General features: G+C 50.2%; 1 protein-coding gene across 4 annotated transcripts in view; it reads left to right on the top strand.

Moving 5' to 3' along the window:
• Window positions 1–14,768, top strand: part of Polr3e (RNA polymerase III subunit E) — a 33,034-nt gene extending 18,266 nt beyond the window's left edge. For all 4 annotated transcript variants that reach the window (XM_010623446.3, XM_010623447.3, XM_019207396.2 and 1 more), the window contains 15 exons: window positions 90–197; window positions 518–567; window positions 1,311–1,430; window positions 2,271–2,356; window positions 2,598–2,642; window positions 2,724–2,815; window positions 3,941–4,061; window positions 6,353–6,434; window positions 7,487–7,546; window positions 7,642–7,799; window positions 8,225–8,286; window positions 8,877–9,397; window positions 11,146–11,223; window positions 13,134–13,259; window positions 14,100–14,768. In XM_010623446.3, coding sequence (XP_010621748.1) covers window positions 90–197; window positions 518–567; window positions 1,311–1,430; window positions 2,271–2,356; window positions 2,598–2,642; window positions 2,724–2,815; window positions 3,941–4,061; window positions 6,353–6,434; window positions 7,487–7,546; window positions 7,642–7,799; window positions 8,225–8,286; window positions 8,877–9,397; window positions 11,146–11,223; window positions 13,134–13,259; window positions 14,100–14,156 — 1,766 coding nt within the window. In that variant the 3' untranslated portion in view covers window positions 14,157–14,768. The remainder of the gene's footprint in view (window positions 1–89; window positions 198–517; window positions 568–1,310; window positions 1,431–2,270; window positions 2,357–2,597; window positions 2,643–2,723; window positions 2,816–3,940; window positions 4,062–6,352; window positions 6,435–7,486; window positions 7,547–7,641; window positions 7,800–8,224; window positions 8,287–8,876; window positions 9,398–11,145; window positions 11,224–13,133; window positions 13,260–14,099) is intronic.
• Window positions 14,769–20,341: the final 5,573 nt, after the last annotated feature.

Below are 20,341 nucleotides of genomic sequence, written 5' to 3'. Positions count from 1 at the left end.
CCTTCGGGGACCTGCCAACTCCCTTGAGCCGAGCTGAGTGTGTCGGCCTCGATTCGTGCAGGCACATTCAAGCCCTTCTTCTTCTGTAGGTGAGCTCCACCTGACACCTTTACATGGCATCCTACAGTTGAGGCCCAGTTTCTCCTACTTGGATAAGGCTGATGCCAAGCACCGTGAGAGGGAAGCAGCCAATGAGGGTGAGTCTGGGTCCTCAGCCCTGCTATTTGTCTCATTGTCTGCATCTTGGCAGGCTTAGTTATGAGAAAAAGTACCGAAGCTCAGATTTCAGGGTCCTTGACAGCATCCCAGCCCTCAGCCACAAGATGCCAGAAGCACCTACCCCACGGTTGAGACAGCCTGCACACATCACCAGTGTCCGTGGGAGGCAAAGCTGCCCCTTGCTGAGACTAGGTTTACGCGGCCAGCTGCATGTGGGAGGGTTCCCAGACCTGCCTTCGTGGGGCCTCCCTGTGATGGGGGCTGCGAACAGTGGAGGCTTCTCCTGCTTCTCTTACAGCTGGGGACTCCTCTCAGGATGAGGCGGAGGAGGATGTGAAGCAGATCACGGTAAGTGCTGGCCTGGGAGGTGAGGCGGCGAGGGGTGGATGCCTCTTCAGGGTGTGGCAGGTGTGGAATGTCTCCTGCGCATCCTTGCTGGCTGCTGGGAGGGAGTAACCCAAGCCAGGCTTAATCACCTTTGAAAAGGGCCACAGTCCTGTCCTGCAAGAGGGATTCCTGGGGCTTGGTGGGAATTGGCGGGAGTGGTAAGCTGGGCCCCAGGAGCCCTAGCACACAGTCTCATTCTGTGGTACTTAGGTGAGAAGTTTCTATAATGCTAAAGATTAGAGGAATGTTAACCGTCCATTAGTGGTCTGTAAAGGTCCCCGTCCAGGCTCGTGTAGGTGGATCGTGAGGGTGTGTGGGCACCTGAGCTGTGGCGCATAGCTGCATGTCTGTGAGGACTTGGCGTGGCCTGCACGGACCTGGCGTGCTCTTTGGACCGCTCGGGGTGCTGTGTTACCTTAGGAAGCTCCTTTCCTCTGGGGGATTCAGGGCCCTGTGTGACAAGGCTGGCCTCACACCCCAGGTGGGGCAGGCAAAGGCAGGAGAAAGCTGCTTCTTGCTTTCTAGCATGTGCTGGAGGTTCACAGAGAGGAACGGGGCTGGAACTATTTCAAAGGCCCGGGTCAGGAAATGCAAAGGGAAGTGTCACGGAAGTAGCCCAGTTTCATGTTCCCTGGGCTTGCCAAGGGCTGGGACAGCGGCCTCGGAAGTGCCACTGGCCTGAGTGTGTGACCTGTCCCCACCAGGTACGCTTCTCCCGGCCGGAGTCAGAGCAGGCCCGTCAGCGCCGCGTGCAGTCTTACGAGTTCCTGCAGAAGAAGCACGCGGAGGAGCCTTGGGTCCACCTGCACTACCACGGGCTGAGGGTGAGCCCTGCGAGTGCCTGGCGTGGCTTCTGTCTCACTTTAATTTACTTTCTCTTCCGGCATGAGCAGTCTGTGCCTGACAGCTGACGTCCTTAAGGCCAGCTTGCTGCTCCCACTGGACCCGCAGGAACTGAGCACCTCGCTGGGCTTGCAGCGGGGCAGTGTTTGCTTACATGTTTCTCACACTCCATGGGACCCTGGTGCCTCTGTATGCCCTGTGACACACCCCAAGGTTCATGACTCAGCTGCCTGGGGGAGTTTTATATATGCTGTTTTTATTGTGAGCCTTGACTTTAGAACCTGGTCTTTCAAACTGTGTATTGAGTGACAGAAGCAGTTGAATATTAGCTCTCAGAGGTACCAGAGCAGGGACTCTTTGGTGCTTTCCGACTTTAGTGGGTCCTTCCTGGAAGAGATTTGTATGGACAGAGTCTTGGGGTCAGACTTCCAGACCAGTGCTATTTCCTGCTGTGTGACCTTGGGCCAGTTACTTAACATCTTGGAGCCTGTTTCCTGACCTATGATGCAGGAAGAGTGAAAACCCTGTAGTGTTGTTTTGTGTGTGAGATGTACTCATGTGTATGCAACCCCTGGGCTAGAGTCTGGCATACTGTAGGTGCTCAGTGAATGCTAGCTAATATTTTAGTTACTGCTGGTTGTGCTCCTGTGTTACAGGCAGGAAATTGAGTTTCAGGTACTGGCGCTAGGAAGGCAGGTGGTTGAGGCCACATTGCAGAACTTGGCTGCATGCTCAGAGTTGAGTGTGGCTCTGTGGCCAGTCTCGGAGCAGCTGGGTGGGTGGGGCTGGACAGTGGGCTGAACCTTTCTCTCCCCCAACAGGACAGCCGCTCGGAGCATGAGCGCCAGTACCTGCTGTGCCAGGGCTCGAGTGGAGTGGAGAACACCGAGCTTGTCAAGTCAGCCAGGTGGGACTGGCAGATGCTGGCCCAGGGCACCAGGAGGTCCTCCCTGGGGACTGTGGTCCTTCTGTGTGGGGAGGGTAAAGGCGGGCTGAGGGTGACCTGGGAAAAGGGCACCCTGCCTTCCATAGGGCTCTCACCTTGTCCTGCCAGGAGAGGGTGGAGCTGGACCTTGGCCACAGCCTGTGCCAGGCAGGGGTGCAGGGGGACAAAGCCACAGCGGCCCTGACCTCACCCCTCCCCACAGCGAGTACCTCATGATGCTGATGCCGCCCAGCCAGGAGGAGGAGAAGTGAGTAGGGGCTGAGCGTCCACTGCCTTGCATCCCCACATCCTCCTGCCAGCCTCCAACCCCCACCTTTGTGTTCAACAGAGACAAACCCGTGGCCCCAAGCAACGTCCTGTCCATGGCCCAGCTGCGCACGCTGCCCTTGGCCGACCAGATCAAGATACTGATGAAGAACGGTGGGTTCCACACTCTGTCTCCCATCCCTCAGGGGTTCTGGCCTTGCCACCTTCCAGGGAAATGGAGTATGTGGGATTTTGTGGACAGTCCCAGGAGCCAGGGGCCAGGCCAAAGAGCTCTGCCACCCAGAGGCCTCCCGGCTGCAGATCTTTCTTCCTTGTCACTTTGCTGCGGCAGGAACATGGGCAGGTTGTTGACCTGCGCTTCAGTTCATTTGTCTGGGGGATGTGGAGGGTCAGAGGTGAAGCTTCTGGAGGGCATACTGCAGAGCTTTGCATATGAGCTTGAACTTGGGGTCATTTCCATAATAAAGTGCTTCCACAGGGCTGAGGACTGAGCCCGGGGCCTCCATGCTGAGCTACATCCCCAGCCCTTTTATTTTTTATTTTTATATTTACTTTTTTGGTACTGGGGATTGGACCAGGACCTTGCACTTGCAAGACAGGTGCTGTGCCAATGAGCTAAATCCCTGGCCCAGCCCTTGTATTTTGTGAGACGAGGTCTTACTCAGTTGCCGAGGCTGTTCTTAAATTTGCACTCCTCCCACCTTAGCCTCGAGTGCTGGGGCTCAGAGGTGTGCCGCCACACCCAGCTCGTAACGGAGCACTCTTTTGTGCCCCACAGGGCACTGTACAGCATGGACTGGTCTTTAAGGGCCTTAGCAGGTGCATGGCAGACCTGAACCAGGCTCCAGGCTTCTCTGAGATGTCCACATGAGGTCTCGGCTAGAGACAGACAGGAACTCCGAGCAGGGTTCTGGGGCCCAGCCTTCTGGAGAAGAATCTGGGACACACCCCCCTCTGGCCCTGGCCTCACCCCATTCTCACCTGGGGGTCAGAGCGCAGTGATTAAGGACAGATTCTGTGGCCAGGTGACATGGCCGAGCTTTGAAACCCTGCAGCGTCCCTCCTCAGGCACTGCCAGCCTTCCTGGTTGGGTGTTTGCTCAGAGAGCCTCAGTCCTGAGCACACCCAGCTGGCACAGCTGGCAGGCAATGTTGGCTGTTCACAGTTACTGATGCCACTGTGACTGCATTGGAGGAGGCTATTGTGAGTGTGGAGCTGCATAGGCTTGGTAGGCAGGCCACTCTGCCTGTCTAATGAGCCTTCTCCTATCTGCCTCAGTGAAGGTCATGCCTTTCGCTAACTTGATGAGCCTCCTGGGCCCTTCCGTGGATTCCGTGGCTGTTCTTCGTGGCATCCAAAAGGTGGCAATGTTAGTCCAAGGAAACTGGGTGGTAAAGAGGTAGGTTGCCTGCAGGCTCTCGTTGGGATTACTTGAACCATTAAATTCAGGGCAGTTACTGATGTTTTGGGTTTAAATCTAGCAGAGAGCTTTCTATTTGTCCCGCCTGCATTGCATTTTATATTCATATTTTGACCTTTTCTACTTGATTTTTTAATCCATTTTTCCCTAGTAATTTGGAAGTTACTTTTGACATTTTTTGCAATTTTCTGCTTACATTCATGACTTACTGCACCTTCATATTCTTGCACCCTCTTCAGAGAAAGTTCAGAATCTTAGAATAATCTGTATCCTCCCAACTCCTGAGTTGCAGTATTTGTATATTTTAGTTCTTGGTATTGTAAGCCCTACAAGACATTACCTTATCCTCCGAGTGTTCCTTAGGTCTTCTCCCATAGTTACCCTTTTGCTGTGCTCATCATTCCTGCATCCCCTGTTTCTGTTTGGTGTCATCTCCATCTGCCTAAAGAACACTAGTATTCCTGGGCCCAGGATTTGGCTCAGAGTTTCCGCCACCTGCCTCGCAAGTGCAAGGGCCCTAGTTAGATCCCTGGTACCAAAAAAACAAAATAAACAAAAAAAATCTAATATTCCCTTTAATGCCCATCTGAGGGAGATAGAGTTCCTTGGCTTTTGTTTATCTGGAACAGTTTACTTCGTTTGTTCTTGAAGTCTGTTTTGGTGGTGTGTAGAATTTGAGGTTGGTGGTTATTTTCCTTCCACACATCCATATAATTTTGTTGTGTTCTGACCTCAGTTTTTATCGACAAGTCCATTGTCAGTCACATTCTTGTTCCTTTGGAGATAATTTTGTTTCCTGTTTTGGCTCTCTGCAGTTTCATCGACCTCAGTGTGGATTTCTTTTTACATATCCAGTTTGGGTTCAGAGGTCTTGGATTTGTGTCTCGATGCCCCAGGGTGGTTTCCCTTCTCCTGTAGTTCCTCCACTACGCTCATCATCTCCTCAGCCAAACTGTCAGTTTTGGGGGAGTCGAGAGTCTGTTCTGACTCCCCCAACACTTTAGTGCCCAGCATGATGCCTGGACGCAACAGAAAATTGGTAAATGCATCATGGTGATACCGTGCATACTTGAATCATAATAATTTAAAATGATATAATGTAAAGTACATCAATATTCACTCTTGAGCGCTACAGTATAAGGTAAATAATCTGACAATGTGAATAGCTCCACATTTTTTAAAAAGTAATTGGCTGTAAAAGTCCATTTCGTGGTCTGCCCAGCAAACTGTAAAGTGTGTTCTTGTTACTCCCACACGGTGGCAGCCTTTCACTGCTGAGTAGATGCCTGGGTCTCATCCTGAGTCACCAGGCTCTCCTTGCGGAATGGCTGTTCCATAACATGCTGCTTGTTAAATGGCAGTGCATATGTGCGTTTATGCTGTGAATGATGAAAGCCAGGAAGGGCTGTCCCGTCACACACCTGAGGCCCTGCCCAGAGAGACAGAGACTTCGAGACTTCTCAGCAAGCAGCCACAGAGCTGGGTTAGCACTGGGCCTCTGGGGCTTGGGCTGGACCCTGCCTGGTGCTGCATGTGACCCTGGGAGTGCTGCCTTAGTGGATGCCTGCTCTGAGTAGCGGCCAGATCCCCAGCCTCGGGTCCTGGGAGCCCGGCCTTGCAGGCAGGCATAGCCAGCCTAGGGTCGCGGTCTTGCTGTGGAGACTCCTGCACCTTGCCGCCCTGCTCATGCACCCTGGGCCTTGACACTGAAGTCCTCTGGCCTTGAGTGTCTGTCATGTTCTCTCTGAGGGCTCTGTTACACTCTCCCTGTCTGGGACCCAGGCTCTGATCCCTGACTTCAGCTCATCCATCCACCCATGAGCAAGCAGCACTAGCACAGCTTTCTCCTGGCACCACAGACACTCACACTGGACTGCAGTTTTCCCTGTAGCCTCAGGCTTGTCTCTGGGCCCTTGACCCTTCCTTGGGCCTTGTGGGTGTGGGAGTGGTAGCTTGAGAAGGGGTGAGGGGCAGGAGGAAGAACTCCTGCTGTGGGGTGAGGGCTGCTGCTTTCCCACATAAGTATTTATAGAGCCAGGTCTCTGAGGAGCCTGTGGGCTCAGACCAAGTATAGCTCGTGCTATAAACTGGGGAAGGGGCCCAGGCTACGCTGTTCACTGCTGTCACGCTAGACAAGAATTCCCTAAGAGTGTGTGGGACCAGTGAGCTGGGAGCGTGGGAGGGAATGCTGTAGGCCAGGCCTGGAAAGGAGGAAGCAGGGGGGCCAAATACAAGGCCTGGACTGACCTGTACCCCGCTTGCTTTGGCAGTGACATCCTGTACCCCAAGGACTCGTCCAGTCCTCACAGTGGCGTGCCTGCTGAGGTGCTCTGTAGGGGCCGTGACTTCGTGGTAAGTACCCTGGGCCCCCTGAGCTCATGGGGACATGGGTGAAGAGGGGGTGGCACAGGCTTCGAGGCGGGTGTGTGAGGAGGCCTCATTGCAGATCTCTGGACCTGCCTTCATCCTCCTCCTCATCTGGGGACCCTGGCATCTCGGGCCGTGAGAACCTCAGGCCTCCTGGACCAGCGGCATGGCTCATTTGGCTGGGTGGCTTTTGAAGAATCTTGCCTGGGTTGTTGATTTGTACAGATCAAAATCTTGGCACACCAGCGGTTGTGAATATTTGGGCAGTGTGACAATGCTGGGTCCCCAGCCCCGGGTGCTGCGGCCAGGAGTGATGGTCCCCATTTACCACAGTCCCAAGTTTGCCTGCAGAGCTAGCTTGTCCCTCTTTCCCCATCGCCTGCCTCATCCACACCCAGAGCCTAACCCCTACCGCCCAGCCTCAAACCCCTGCTGCTGGGATTAGCGCTGCCTCCCTAGACCTCAGCGCTGTGCTTTGAGTTTGCTGAAATTCGTCGTCTTGGCACTGCCCTCCAGGACCTTTGACGTGCTTGTGTTCAGGCTTCGTCACCGGGAGCCCTTCATTGTTTGAGGAGAAGCTGTGTATTCTCTTCCTCATTGGCTTTTGGGCAGCGTCAGAGGGATGAGCAGTGTGTTCTCACCTCTAGGGCTTGGGTGCCTTCAGCCTCAGCCGCCCCTGCCTGCTCCCCACTTCCCCAGTCACGCAGATGCTGTTAGATGGTGGCCTGGGTCACTAAGTGGGAGTCTCTCAGACTTGGGCAGAGAGGGTGCTGAGGCAGCATGGGGCTGTGGTGTGCTGCCAGTGCGAGCCGGAAGCAGTCTCTGGGGTACGCCAGGATGCTGCAGGGCTGGGCTGACGGGCAAAGCCTTCCCCAGGCAGTGTGTGTGCTGCAGGGTGGGCTGGCCCCGCCGTCCCAGGGGAGAGCACCAGAGGTGAAGTGACTGCCCAAGGCTCACGGCAAGGAGCTGAGCCTCTGTCTGTGCCCTCACTGAGGCCCCAGGCCCAGTCTCGGGACGTGCTGCTTTTTCTCCCTCAGATGTGGAAATTCACGAAGAGTCGCTGGGTGGTAAGGAAAGAGGTGGCAGCGGTGACCAAAGTAAGTGGTGTCTGTGGTGACCTGAGGCTGGGGCCTGCTGCGTAAGGGGAACTGGGGCGGGCCAGGCCTCACCCTGCCCCTCCTGCTCCCCTCAGCTCTGTGCCGAGGATGTGAAGGACTTCCTGGAGCACATGGCCCTAGTGAGGATCAACAAAGGCTGGGAGTTCGTGCTGCCGTACGACGGGGAGTTCATCAAGAAGCACCCGGATGTGGTCCAGCGGCAGCACTTGCTGTGGATGGGCATCCAGGCTAAGTATGCACCAGGGCGAGGTGTGAACGGTGGCGTCTGTGCTCAGGACCCCTGGTGCCCTGCTTCTAGGGTAGGCTGCTCTCTCCAAGAAGGCCCACTCGGGCCTGATCTGGGCAGTGGGAGCCTTGTGTACCACTTCCGTCCCACCAAGGCACATGGCTGGCCGACCCCGAGTCCAACACAGGCCCTGGTGTCAGAGCTGACGTTCTGGGGGGTGGAGAGGAGGCCTGGATGCCAAGGAAAAGAGGCAGGGCCCAGACCGGGTGGGGAGGAGGTGGGCCCCTCCCCACTGTGGACCTGGTGCTCTGAGTGGATGTGGAGTCTCGGGATAGGGCCCTGGGCAGGCCTGGGGCTGGAGGGTGTTTCTGTTGTGAGGCAGAAAGTAGGAGATGTGACTTAGAGTCAGAAGGGTTTATTCTTCTTTTCAGATTAGAAAAAGTCTATAATCTTGTAAAGGAAACCATGCCAAAGAAGCTGGATGGACAATCGGGTATGTGGGCTGTGAGCTGGGCCGCTTCCAGCGTGGACACTGGGGCCCAGAACGGCTGCCTCTCTAGAGTGGGTCATAGCTTGGGCCTAGAGGAAGGGACATGTGTTTCTCACTGGCGACCCTTTCCTTTGCTTCCTCACTGAGGACTGAACCTAGGGCCTCACGCATGTTAGACAAATGCTCTACCGCTGAGCGTATCGCCAGTCTCCCCCACCCCAGTACTGGGGATCAAACTCAGGACATTGTACTCACGAAGCAGGCACGGTGACACTGAGCTAAATCCCGGCCTCGGACTTGTGACCCTTCCGCTCTGTCCCCGCTTCCTACGTCCTCCCTTCCCCGAGGCCACAGCAGTGATGGCTGCATCTGGTCCTGAGACTTGTTCTGTAGGTCAGAGGAGCTGCTGACAGTCAACTCAGCAGCAACCGATTCTGTACATTGAGTGTGGGAGTCTGATTTCCTTCCTTCATTCTTGGAGTAGCTAAGTTTCCCTGAGCAAGGTGGGGGTGAAAGCGCCTGGCCCTCTGCTGCTGTCCCAGCCGGGTTCCTGTCTTGGGGTGCCCTCCCAAGTGATGCTGTCACCCCCACAGGGCCTGCTGGGCTGGTCCCGGGGGAGCAGCGGATCCAGACAGCCAAAGCCAAGGCTCAGCAGAACCACACCTTCCTGGAGCGGGAGCTGCAGCAGCGGAAGGAGCAGCTCCAGGCGGCCATGGTCCTGCCCGGTGTGCAGATCAAGGAGGAGCCGCTGAGCGAGGAGGGAGAGGATGAGGATGAGCAGGACGCAGAGGAGGAGCCCATGGACACTTCACCCAGTGATGGCCTCACCAATAGGCTGGCCAACGGGCTGCCTGCCGGGTGGGCAGCAGGCGGGGACAGCGTCAACGGGCACCCACCCCCGGGCTGTGCCAGTGGCCCTGCGGCCCGGGAACTGCGGGCCTTCGTGGAGGCCACCTTTCAGAGCCAGTTCGTGCTCACCCTGAGCGAACTCAAGCGCCTCTTCAACCAGCACGTGGCCAGCCTGCCCCGCGGCCACGTGCTCTTCAGTGGCATCTCGGACCACATGCTGCAGGACACGGTGCTGGCCGCTGGCTGCAAGCAGATACTGGTGCCTGTAAGTACAGCCTGTGCCCGCCAGCACAGGGAGACGGAAGGAGGGCAGCGCCTTCCCTGGCTGTGAGGAACCATGGGGAGCAGTCTGCTCTGGGGAAGTCACGGGGATGGGAAAGTCGGGGGACATCCTTGGTGTGAACATTGCTCTCCTGGGGTGGCCATTTGTGACTGTGTCCTTGTCTAGAGTGGGGTTATCTGGTTTTGGTATTGTAGGACCAGATGAGGGATCTGGAGGCCCCGGCCTGCTGTCTGCTCTCCAGCAGGGCCACGGTTAACGCAGGTACTCCTGCAACCAGCCCCCTGGAAGTGGCAGAGCTGGGATTGGACCTTAGTGTGGTGGCTCCACCCTTTCTGCTTTGACCGAGTTGAGGGGAGCGCCCTCCTAGCACTGGTGTCCCAGTGGCCAGGAAACTCGCTGACCACACGGGCTGTGTGGCCGCTCCTTGTTCCTGTCTCCAGCCATGAGGGGGCAGAGTGAGCCACTTGCACCCAGCTTTTCTATCAGTGGGAGAAATGGAGGAACAGAGTGTGTCAAGATCGATGCCTTAGCTAAGGCTGAAGACACACCGGCTGCAGCCTAAGGGAGGCAGTTTGGGTTGTTCTCTCCTACCAGCTCTGCAGCAAGTGGGGGGAGGTGGGTCTGTGGCTCTCTCAGAAGTGGGGTGCGGACATGTCCATTACCAAGGTGGGAAGTACCATGCTTGGAGGCCAAGGCCTGCGCCTGTGCACATGAGGAACAGAAACTAGGGCAGGTGGCCCTGTGGACCTCAGCCTAGCAGCTGTCTCGGGCCTCCTTGGTGAGGCCTCCTGGGGCCCCTGGCCACCCAGCAGGCATGTCTGGTTTTTGAAGGTCTGCCTTTTTCTGTGCCTGAGGCCTGCCAAGGGAAGGGCATCCTGATTGGAGGGCAGCCTGGGCCGAGATGAAGCCATGTGGACCACTCGCAGGACCCGCCCTGACTGTGTTCCCGCTAGGGCCCTGTGTGGTGCGCTCTTCTGTGATCCAACATGGTGACTGAATCACAGGCCTGTCCAAAATGGGAGGCACTTCGGGTCCGTCTTTCTTTTCCACACCAGAGAGCTGTGGCTTAGGGAGAGCAAGTGGCCTCACACGGATTTAATTCGTAGTTCTGCCACTTACTAGCTGTGTAGCTGTGGGCAGAAAGTAAACCTTTCTTGAGTCTACTTTTCCTCACGTAGGAGCACAGCAATACTTCAGTACTGCTTGGTTGCTGATCAGCAAATGAGATGGCAAGCTTTACATAGTAGTGATCATTAGTGTTACGCTCTGAAACCAGGACTGGAATCCACTATACCGGGACCCTTTCCTCCGTCCCTCTACAAGTACCAGGCCCATGTCACCCTTTTCACAGGCCACCTGCCAACCCTGCCATGCAAGTACCGTGGATGTCTTGGGAATTGGGCAAGGCCTCTAAGCCACACTTAATATAATCTTGTGGGAAGAATTGAAAGGAAGCCCTGGGTATCTCTGAGGCTGATGAGGAATGGGGCACTTTGGGACACATCAGAGGATTGGTGCTTCAGGGCAGGAGGACACTGGTTGCTAAGGCCACACCAATGCTGAAACGAGAAGAACCCAGTTTTCCTTATTCCAGGCACCTGCAGGCTGCCTGTGCAGGAGCTGGGACTGGAATTCACCTCCCTAGAACCGTGCTGGTCAGGCTGAAGGGGCGAGGGGGTAAGAACTGTAGCCTGTGGCAGGTGATCAACTCACACCTGCTTGTGGGTCAGTTTCCCCGACAGACTGCTGCTTCCCCTAACGAGCAGAAGGTGTTCGCCCTCTGGGAGTCTGGAGACATGAGCGATCAGGTAAGGTGACCTTTGCTGCTATGTTTTGGGTGGTGCGGGGCTCCTTGAACTGCTAACTAAGGCCTTTGGGAGCTGTGCAGCGGGTTTTCCGGCCTCTCCTGCTCTGGACCCTTCTCTCCTCTCTGTGCCATCAAGATCAGCTGGGCGGGCCAGGGCCAGTAGGTTGAGTCTGAACATGTGGATCCGAGACCATGGCCCGGGGCTGGCTGCGTCAGAATTACCTTTGAGAAGAGATTCCCTGCATGCACTGCAGCGATACAATTCCATGCCATCGTGGGGTAGTAACTGTGAGTGCCTGCAGTTTCCCAGGGGACTGTGACACCCAGTCGGGCTTGGAAACCGCGGAGGAGCACATTTCTCAGCAGACTCGGGTGACAGGAATCGGAGGGATTCCTTACTGGGTCTCGGACCCTGGCGTTTTAGGTTAGAGAAGTGGTCACTCTGTCTCTCATCACACCTGGCAGAGGCTCCCAGGAGTCCAGTGGTGCTCTCTGCACGGTACAGAGCCGTAGACCTTGAGGTCCATATGTTTTCTATGATTTAAAGTTAAGGTTTGATTGCTAAGTTTCCAACCTACTCCTGAAATACTCGTGATAACTTAAAGGAAAAAAGTAGTAAATGCATATTGGAGGGAAAAAAAGCCAGGTGCTCACTTCTAAGTGGCCAGCACTCAGGAGTCTGTGAGTTTGGGCTGCACTTGAGCAGGCGGAGACAAAGCTCAGCATTGGCGTGTTCTGGCTGAGGCCCCTGCTGCTGTCGGAGGTGCGGGTGCAGCTGTCGATGGGCTTTGCGGGGTGGCGGAGGGTTAGTTCTCAGCTGTGCTGGGAGGACGTGGAAGGTGTAGGTAGATAGCTTAAGACTACTGTTCAGTTCACTTGATCATTACTGCTTCTAGCTTAACTGAAGACCTGAGAGTGACCATGGTGGGGCCAGAGGCCACTCTGAGTGCACTTCCATTTCTTACTCCTTCCTGTCGTCATGTTGCTCTGGACACTCGCCAGCACTGACATCCTGGAGCGGGGTTCCCTGGAACCTGGAGTCGTTACCTCCTGCTTTCCTTCATCTTGCTGGTTTCTAGAACCTTAGCTTCCTCCTCGCTTTATGGGGGTCAGAGGAGTGGTCTGCATTCTTTCATGCTTTCAAATGGCTTTCTTTTGCCCTCACATTATCATTTGGGACTAGAATTTTAAGGGGGAAATCACTGTCTCTGAATAAGAGGTTTTTCCGTTGTCAAAAATTCAGTGACATTCATCTTGGTTTTCAAATATTGATCCCTATCCTTCCGTCTTTAAAAAGCTGAAGAGTTTTATGTTATTTTCTGTATTGGTGCAGTTTCACCTCTACCCTGAATTCAGAATCTGAAATAGTTGGGTTGTTCTTAGGAAATCCTTATGAGTTGATAACTCCTTTACCTTTTTCTCTTGCTTTCGATTTCTTATGTCTGATACTGAACACACTAGTCTTGTCTTTTCTCATTTAAGTTTTTCTGCCTTTGTGCTGATTTCAACTCTTCTGTAATTTATATTTGGGGGCATAGTGGATTTTCCGTCGTTTTATGGATGTGACGGTGTGCTTGTCGACTGTAACCAGTTTGGACGCCCTCTTATCCCTTCCCACATTTCCATGTGGGTTTCAGCGGTGGCTTCTCTCCCTGCTACATCAGTTATCACCCTTATTGAGCAGAAGTGTCCAAGCGTCCCTTCTCCCACTCTTCTGTGAGCATGTACCTTGACTGGGATATGGAGAGGACAAATTGACCAGATTTGCTGTTCTTTGACCAGATATTCCAGGCAAGGATTTTATCAGAGACTGCAGTGTGGTGTCAAGTCTATGGCTTTAGGTGTCTTGTTGGGGAGTGTTCATTTTTAGGGTACTGTATTTCCCATAATAACATATTTTCACCACTAAAGCATCGACAGGTTTTGTTTGAAATTTTTTCAAAAAACTACCGAGTACGCCGAAACATGATCCAGTCACGCTTGACTCAAGAGTGTGGAGAGGATCTAAGCAAACAGGAGGTGGATAAAGTGCTCAAGGTATGTCTGATTTGTGTGTAACCCTTCTCAAAGGCTGTGGGTCTGAGCTCTGAGTGCCAACTTAAATGAGGGTGAAAACAGGGAGATGCTCAACTCTAAGGAAAGGATGCCAGTCTGGCGCCTTGCGCCAGATGTGTCTGTGTTAGAGCAGGCCTTCTTAGGGCCCTCCACAGCTGGCAGGAGGGCCAGTCCTGTGTGCAGGGTGGCCTGGTGGGTCCTCCTTGTCCTCCAGGGACAGGCTGAGGCTGGAACCCCGGCTACACCCTCCTTTGAACCTTGCACTGTTCTCACGAGTGTTGCTGTAGCCACGTATTAAGCCTGTACAATGTATGACATTGAGTAGAATTACTTTTCTCAACTTAAAATACTATATCAAGTAGTATTATGAAATGCATAGTACCTGAAATGCTACATGGGAATTCCCTGTATGTGACCCAGCAAACATTCAGGGCCATACGTACAAGTGATAAGACAGCGTAGCATCTTAATTTTAGCCAACTCAGGAGTCTTATTTTATAAATACAGTGCACCCTTGACTTACAAACTCGATGGGTTTCTGAGGGCTGGATGTTTACCTGGATACACGCTATAGATAACAAGAGGCTGATGAATCTTCCATTAACCTAATTAACCCAAGTTGTTTGTAACTTGAGGGTCCACTGTATCCTCTGAGAAAGGTGGCCTAAGGGCCCAGACAGGTTAATTACCACAGCTGCATGCTTGCCATTCTCTGTTATTTATATCCTGCCCATTGTCATAGACTTAGTTGTGAAATGCTAGACACAAGGTACTAGCCACACACCCCCCAACACTGCCTCCAGCACGTTTCTCTGTTTTCAGGACTGCTGTGTAAGCTATGGTGGCATGTGGTACCTTAAAGGGACGGTACAGTCTTGACAGTAGTAGCAAATCACCAACCCAGCGCACCTGAACCCAAGGAAAGGATGGCACAGCCCGAAGTCCGAGTCTGGACTTGCTTGAGAAGACACAGCAAGAGGAACTGCACAGCTTAGGGCCTGTGGCACTGCATGGTCCAGGGGACAGAGGGGACCCTACACGGCCGGGGCAGTGTCAGCTCGTGAGATCCTTCCCGGAGAGACCGGCCGGACCTTGTCTGCAGTACAGTTTGCAAATTCTTGATGTATTTTGCTTATCAGTTGGTTTCATTCTCATAATAAAGAGTGGATACTGATGTGGGCAGGACGATGAAAGTCATGGTTTAATATTTTCCTTTTTAAACTTAATGCCAACAAAAGTCAAAGTTATGTTTACAAGATGAAGAAAACCTCAAGGTTTTTAATATTTAAAATGCCTAGAAGCCAGTATGTAGTCTTAGATTATCTATTTGCTAAGACTTCTGCCAATTTCATTAAATCCAGCTGAACTGTTTCACTGTTGCTCTGTGGCCACTTTACCTTTACAACAGCCTACTTTATGCAGCAGGCTCAACTGTCTACAAGAACCACAGCAAAAACCTAGTCAAATCCATCTACTCTTGCTGTGCAGAGATGCCAGAATTTAAAATGCCTAGAAGCCAGTCTACAAGAACCACAGCAAAAACCTAGTCAAATCCATCTACTCTTGCTGTGCAGAGATGCCAGGTAAGTATGGAACAGTGTCTAAGCGAGGCTATCAGACTTTGATGTACAAATTTATATTTTGTGTATTTTTAAAATAAATGCGAATACTAAACTGGCGTCATGGTGCTGTGGTGTTCACGTGGTTACAGGAGTCCCGCAGACGTGTGCGGGATGTTGTTTTTAAAGTTTGAGATGATGATTCTTTTTGGGTACCAGGGATCAAACTCAGGACCTTGCACTTGCAAGCCAGGTGTGGTGCTACTGAGCTAAATCCTCTGCCTTTAAAATTTTAAATAGCTACATTAATGTATTATTTAGCCCCAGATATCTAAAGCATCAAAATGTAATTTTAAAGTCTTGTATTGCACTCTTTTCGTACTGGCATTTGATACTTACAACGCTCTCAAGTCACACCAACTGTAATTGATGTGCTCGGCTGCCTAAAGTCAAATTGCCCTGTTGGCAGGACATGATTTTACACACAGGCAATCCCAAGGAATCCACCAAAAAACCCTGCATAATAAATTTAACAAATTTGCAAGTTTAAAAAAAATCAGCATTTCTATGCAATCACACTGAACTGGTCAAAAAGAAATCAACAATCCCACTTATAATAGTGTCATACACACACACAACCAAAGGAACTGGGGCTGGGGGAAGCTAAGAAAGAGGCTGGAGAAAGGATGGGGACACCCACCTGCCTTGGAGCCGCCTTTCCGGGCGAGATCTGAGCTAAGGTAACCAGGGAACCGCTGGGAACAGGGCCCACTCCGCGGGCTGGCTCCACTTTCCGCGTTGAGGCCCAGCTCTTGAGTATCATGGGAAGGGTCACCAGGAGGCTAAGTTTCTGGCCTGTGTTAGTGTCTTCTGCAATTTTCGTCAGACCCCAATCTTAGTTATGGTCACTGACAATGCATATTTGACCCCAGTGGGCTTGGGATGCCACTCCAGGTCCTCTAAGGGCCAAAAAAGCTAAAAAATTCCAAAACCAAATGGAGGGACTGAGGCAAGCTACTTGCCCGCAGGAGTCAGACCAAACCCTCAATCCCAGCCCCAATCAGGTTTAGCGCTCAGGGGTATGAGCTCTTCTCACTGATCCGCTCCCCACCTGTGGAGGGTCTTTGGCCAGGGTTGTTTGTTTTGAGACAGGAACTCACGAGCTAGCTCAGGCTGGCCTTGAACTTCTGCCTCAGCCTCCTAAATGCTGGGATTACAGGCGTGCACCACCAAATTCAGCCATCCCATGGAGTTTATCTTGTCTTTTTTTCTGGTGATTGAAGCAAGAGGGTTGCTGCAAGTTCAAGGCCAGTCTGAACTACATAGTGAGGCCCTGTCTCAAAAAATAATCAAATAAAAAATTGATCCTGCTGCTAATCTTGGATGTCCGGCTCAATTCTTTAAAGACTTCAATCTGGACAAGACCTCTATCCCAGTAACAGAATGAAAACTATAAAAACACTGGTAAAAGAAATTGAAGGTGACACAAATAATGAGATTCTTGTGTTCAAAGACAGAAGAATGTCATTAAGATGTCTGTAGTACCCCAAATAATCTGCAGACTGAGGAAACCCTGTGAAAATTCTCACGATGGTCAGGTGTGGTGCACAACTGTAACCCCAGCACTGCAAGGCAAGAGGACTGCAAATTTGAGTCCCACCTCTTCAAATTAGCAAGATCCTGTCTCAAAAATTTTAAATAAAAATAAGAAGGGCTGAGGTGTGGCTCAGGGAGAGGCCTCTGTTTCAATGCCCAGTATCTTCAAAAACAAAACAAAACTGGCATTTTTTCACAGAAATAGAAAAAAAAATTCCTTAAAATTCATTTGGAACCATAAAAGATCTCAAAACACCAGAGCACTGTTGAGTAAAAGTAACAAAGCTAGAAGCATACTACCTGATTTAAAAATTACTGTAAAGGGCTGGGGAGTTAGCTCAGGGGTAATGCTGCTTGCCTTATAAGTTGCAAGGTCCCAAGTTTGATCCCTGGTACAAAAAAAAAGAAAAAAACTGCCGTAAAGTAGTAACAAAACAGCATGGTATGGGCATAACAATATACTACGGAGAAAGAATTTCTTTAATAAATGACATTGGGAAAATGATACATGTGTTAGCTTTTACTGTAATATCTTAAATAATCAACTTGCAAAGAGGAAAGCTTTATTTTGACTCACGTTTTTTGCAGGTTTCAGTCCAGAGATGACAGGTTCCATCGTTTGGGGCTGTGAAGGGGCATGAGCAGGAGCAAAATCACTTACCTCATGATTGGGAGAAAAAGGAAAGAGCTGGGCTCGCCCTGGTGACACTGACAATCCCAGCACTTGGGAGGCTGAAGCAGGAGGATGGCCAGCCTGGGTTACGTGTTGAGATCTTGTCTCCAAAGGGGAGAGGGAGAGAGGGAACGAGAGTATTTGGAAACTATATATCTGATAAGGGGTTAATATACAAATGTAAACTAGCAAAAATAAAAAGCAAACAACTTGAATAGACATTTCTCCAAAACCAGAATGGCCAACAGGTATATGAAATGGTGTTCAGCATCACTAATCATTGGAAAAAGGCAAGTCAAACCAGAGTAAGTTCTCATCTCACACCTGTTAGAGTGACTGTTACCAAAGACACAAAATAACCAATGCTGGCGCAGGTGTGGGGAAGGGACCCTGTAGTGTTGGTGGAAACAGGATGGCGTTTCTAACCACAGGACCCAGCAGTCCTTCTAGGTATATGCCCAAAGGAAATAGTCGTTCTGACCCTGTAAAAATACCTGTACTCCTGTGCTCACTGCAGAATTATTCACAGCAGCTAAGATATGGAAACAAGCGAACTGTCCGTGGATGGATGGACAGACGGTGGCACATACACAAATGGTCATGTGGCGTGAGAAGAGGCGTCCGGCCACTTGGGACAGGACACCACGCTGAGAAGTAAGGCAGATAATCTCACAGGTGAAATGAAGAAAAAACTGCACACAGAAGTAGCACAACAATGGCTCTGAATGGTGAGGGGAAGGGGAAGATGTAGGTCAAAGAGCACAGAGTTGCAGTTCTGCAGGATCAATAAACCTCGGAAAGCTGCTGTACAACACAAGAACTACACACAACTGTGCACACACTGGTACTGCTGAGAGATTTTAGGGACTCTGACAATGACACACACACACAGACTATATGATGGTATCTGGTTTGCTTGACTAGTCACTTCCCCCTTCATATCAAGGTATCAAAGTATTATGTTGTATTAAAGATACTAAGAAAGAACCTAAGGGGATATGGGCCAGAGGTGTGGCTCAGCCCTGGAGCACATGCTTAGCACGTGTGAAGCTCTGAGTTCTATCTACAGCACAAAAAAAGGAAACAAAAAGCAAGACAGTAGATGTATATATGTATACATGAACAAAAGGGAAAAGTAAAAATTATTTGGTGAGGCAAAATTTATTATTGATGTAAATTCTTAATACAGGGTTAATTTCTGATTAAAAAAAACATAGATCAAACACCAGACATATTCTTTAGGGACTGACAAGCATGTTTACTCTGATTTAAGGTCTGGATGTACCAGCTGAGTTACACAGGAGTTAGAAAAGGGTTCAAAACTTCAGGCGTCAAGATTAGTATTTTCAGATATATCAAGAGAAACAAGTAAAAGCTAGTTGATAATTCAACAAGATTGCTGGAATCAGTAACTTTCCTATAGGCAATGTGTTAGAAGGAAAATACTACATTTATGATGAGGCAAATCTTTTGTGTACAACAAAAATTATGGCAATAAAAATTTGAACGCTTACCTGAGATCCTCATCTGAACAAATGGGAAGACATAAGGCTGTATTTTTGGAAAGAAGTCTCTGTACTGTTTGGTCTCCTTTAGTCTCTTTAATTTGATTTCAATAAATGTACCAGCCTCTGCCTAGGAACCAAACTAAATTTAAGGTTTAGATTGGAAAAATATATCCAAAAGATCCAGGAAAAGTTCTGAAAGTAATGATAGACATTCCACTTCTACTTTGCAGTTATGAAAATATAAATGTTCAGGTACAGCAATGAAGATCTGCAGTAGGCACATGAAAATTAAGTCCTAAGACACAAAGAAGTCAAAAGTCATTACTGATCTGGTGGCATTTCCAGTGACGGGAACAGACTAAACTGATACTCAGATCATATAACTGTCAAGCACAAAAAGGACTGAGGTGTTGTTAACAAGGCAAAAAGACAGACTGGGAGAAAAATTTGCAATCTCCAGTTGCAAAAGTTTATTTCCTAAGTACTAGCACTCTTAAAAGATAAGCATAGAATACAAATGGTTAACGTTGAAAATACACAAACTTCCCGATAAATGCAAATATAAACTGCAGGGAAAACACTTTTCTCATTACTTTAGCAAGGGGGCAGGCTAAGGCAGGACTGCTTGAGCCCAGGAGTTTGAGGCCAGCAGAGGAGATGCCAAGATGCTGTGGTCAAAAATCTATTAGCACAGGTGTGAGAAAACTGGCATCCTTAGTGTGGTGACTGGAAGTGTGTATCCAGTAATAGCAAAGTGCTCCTATCTTTTCGCCTGCACTTCTATTCTAGACTCACAAATCCCCAAAGATGCATACATTCATTACAGTTGTTATTACTACTGGTGGTGGCAGGAGACTAGAAATGATTTACTACTCCCTGGGAAATACTTAATTGAAATACAGCTACAAAGTGGAATACGCTATAGCTATTATCAGATAAAGATAAGAGTTCATGGGCTGGGGATTTAGCTCAGTGGTTCTGCCACCTGCCTTGCTTGCAAGGACCTGAATTTGATCCCTGGTACCAAAAAAATAAGATAATAGTTCAGTAAAAACCTAAGTTTCAGATGTCTTCACAATATACTCTCATTTAAAAATGTGGGGTGATATAAACATACACATGCTAGTATAACAGAATATTTTGGAAAAATATATGGAAAGTAGTTGATTCTAGGGAAAGAGGTAGGTTTAGGTTGGGGAGGTCAGGGAAGACAGGGAGGTTTAAACATTTAAATTTTTTAGATTAAAAAAATAGAAATTAAGCCCGGCGTGGTGGCGCATGCCTGTAATCCCAGCACTCGGGAGGCTGAGGCAGGAGGATTGCTGTGAGTTCAAGACCAGCCTGGGTCATACAGTGAGTTCCAGGTCAGTCTTAACTACATAGTGAGACCCTGTCTCAAAAAACCAAAAAAAAAAAAAAAAAACTTCATCCAAAAGAAAATAGACTGGTGATGTAGCTTAGTGGCACAGTGCCTGAGTGGCAAGTGTGATCGTGAGTTTAATCCCTGGTACTAAAAACAAAACAAAACAAAAACCCCAAAGAAAATATAATTGGAGTTTGTGCTTCTTTTAATATTTATATATTATGAACCCCCCCCCCAGTAAATGGTCAAACACTGAAGAAAACTAACCAATGTTATGAATTCAGAACCAAGCCAGTCCGCTATCTCTGAAGTAGTGAAAATTAGAGTATATAAACTTGAAAATGTTTTTTCAATCCTAGTGGTTT

This window comes from Fukomys damarensis, unplaced genomic scaffold (assembly GCF_012274545.1).
Source record: "Fukomys damarensis isolate Sample0158 unplaced genomic scaffold, DMR_v1.0_HiC HiC_scaffold_34, whole genome shotgun sequence".
Classification (NCBI taxonomy): domain Eukaryota; kingdom Metazoa; phylum Chordata; class Mammalia; order Rodentia; family Bathyergidae; genus Fukomys; species Fukomys damarensis.
The sequence above is the reverse complement of the archived record's forward strand: the minus strand, read 5'-3'. Positions and strand labels throughout refer to the sequence as shown.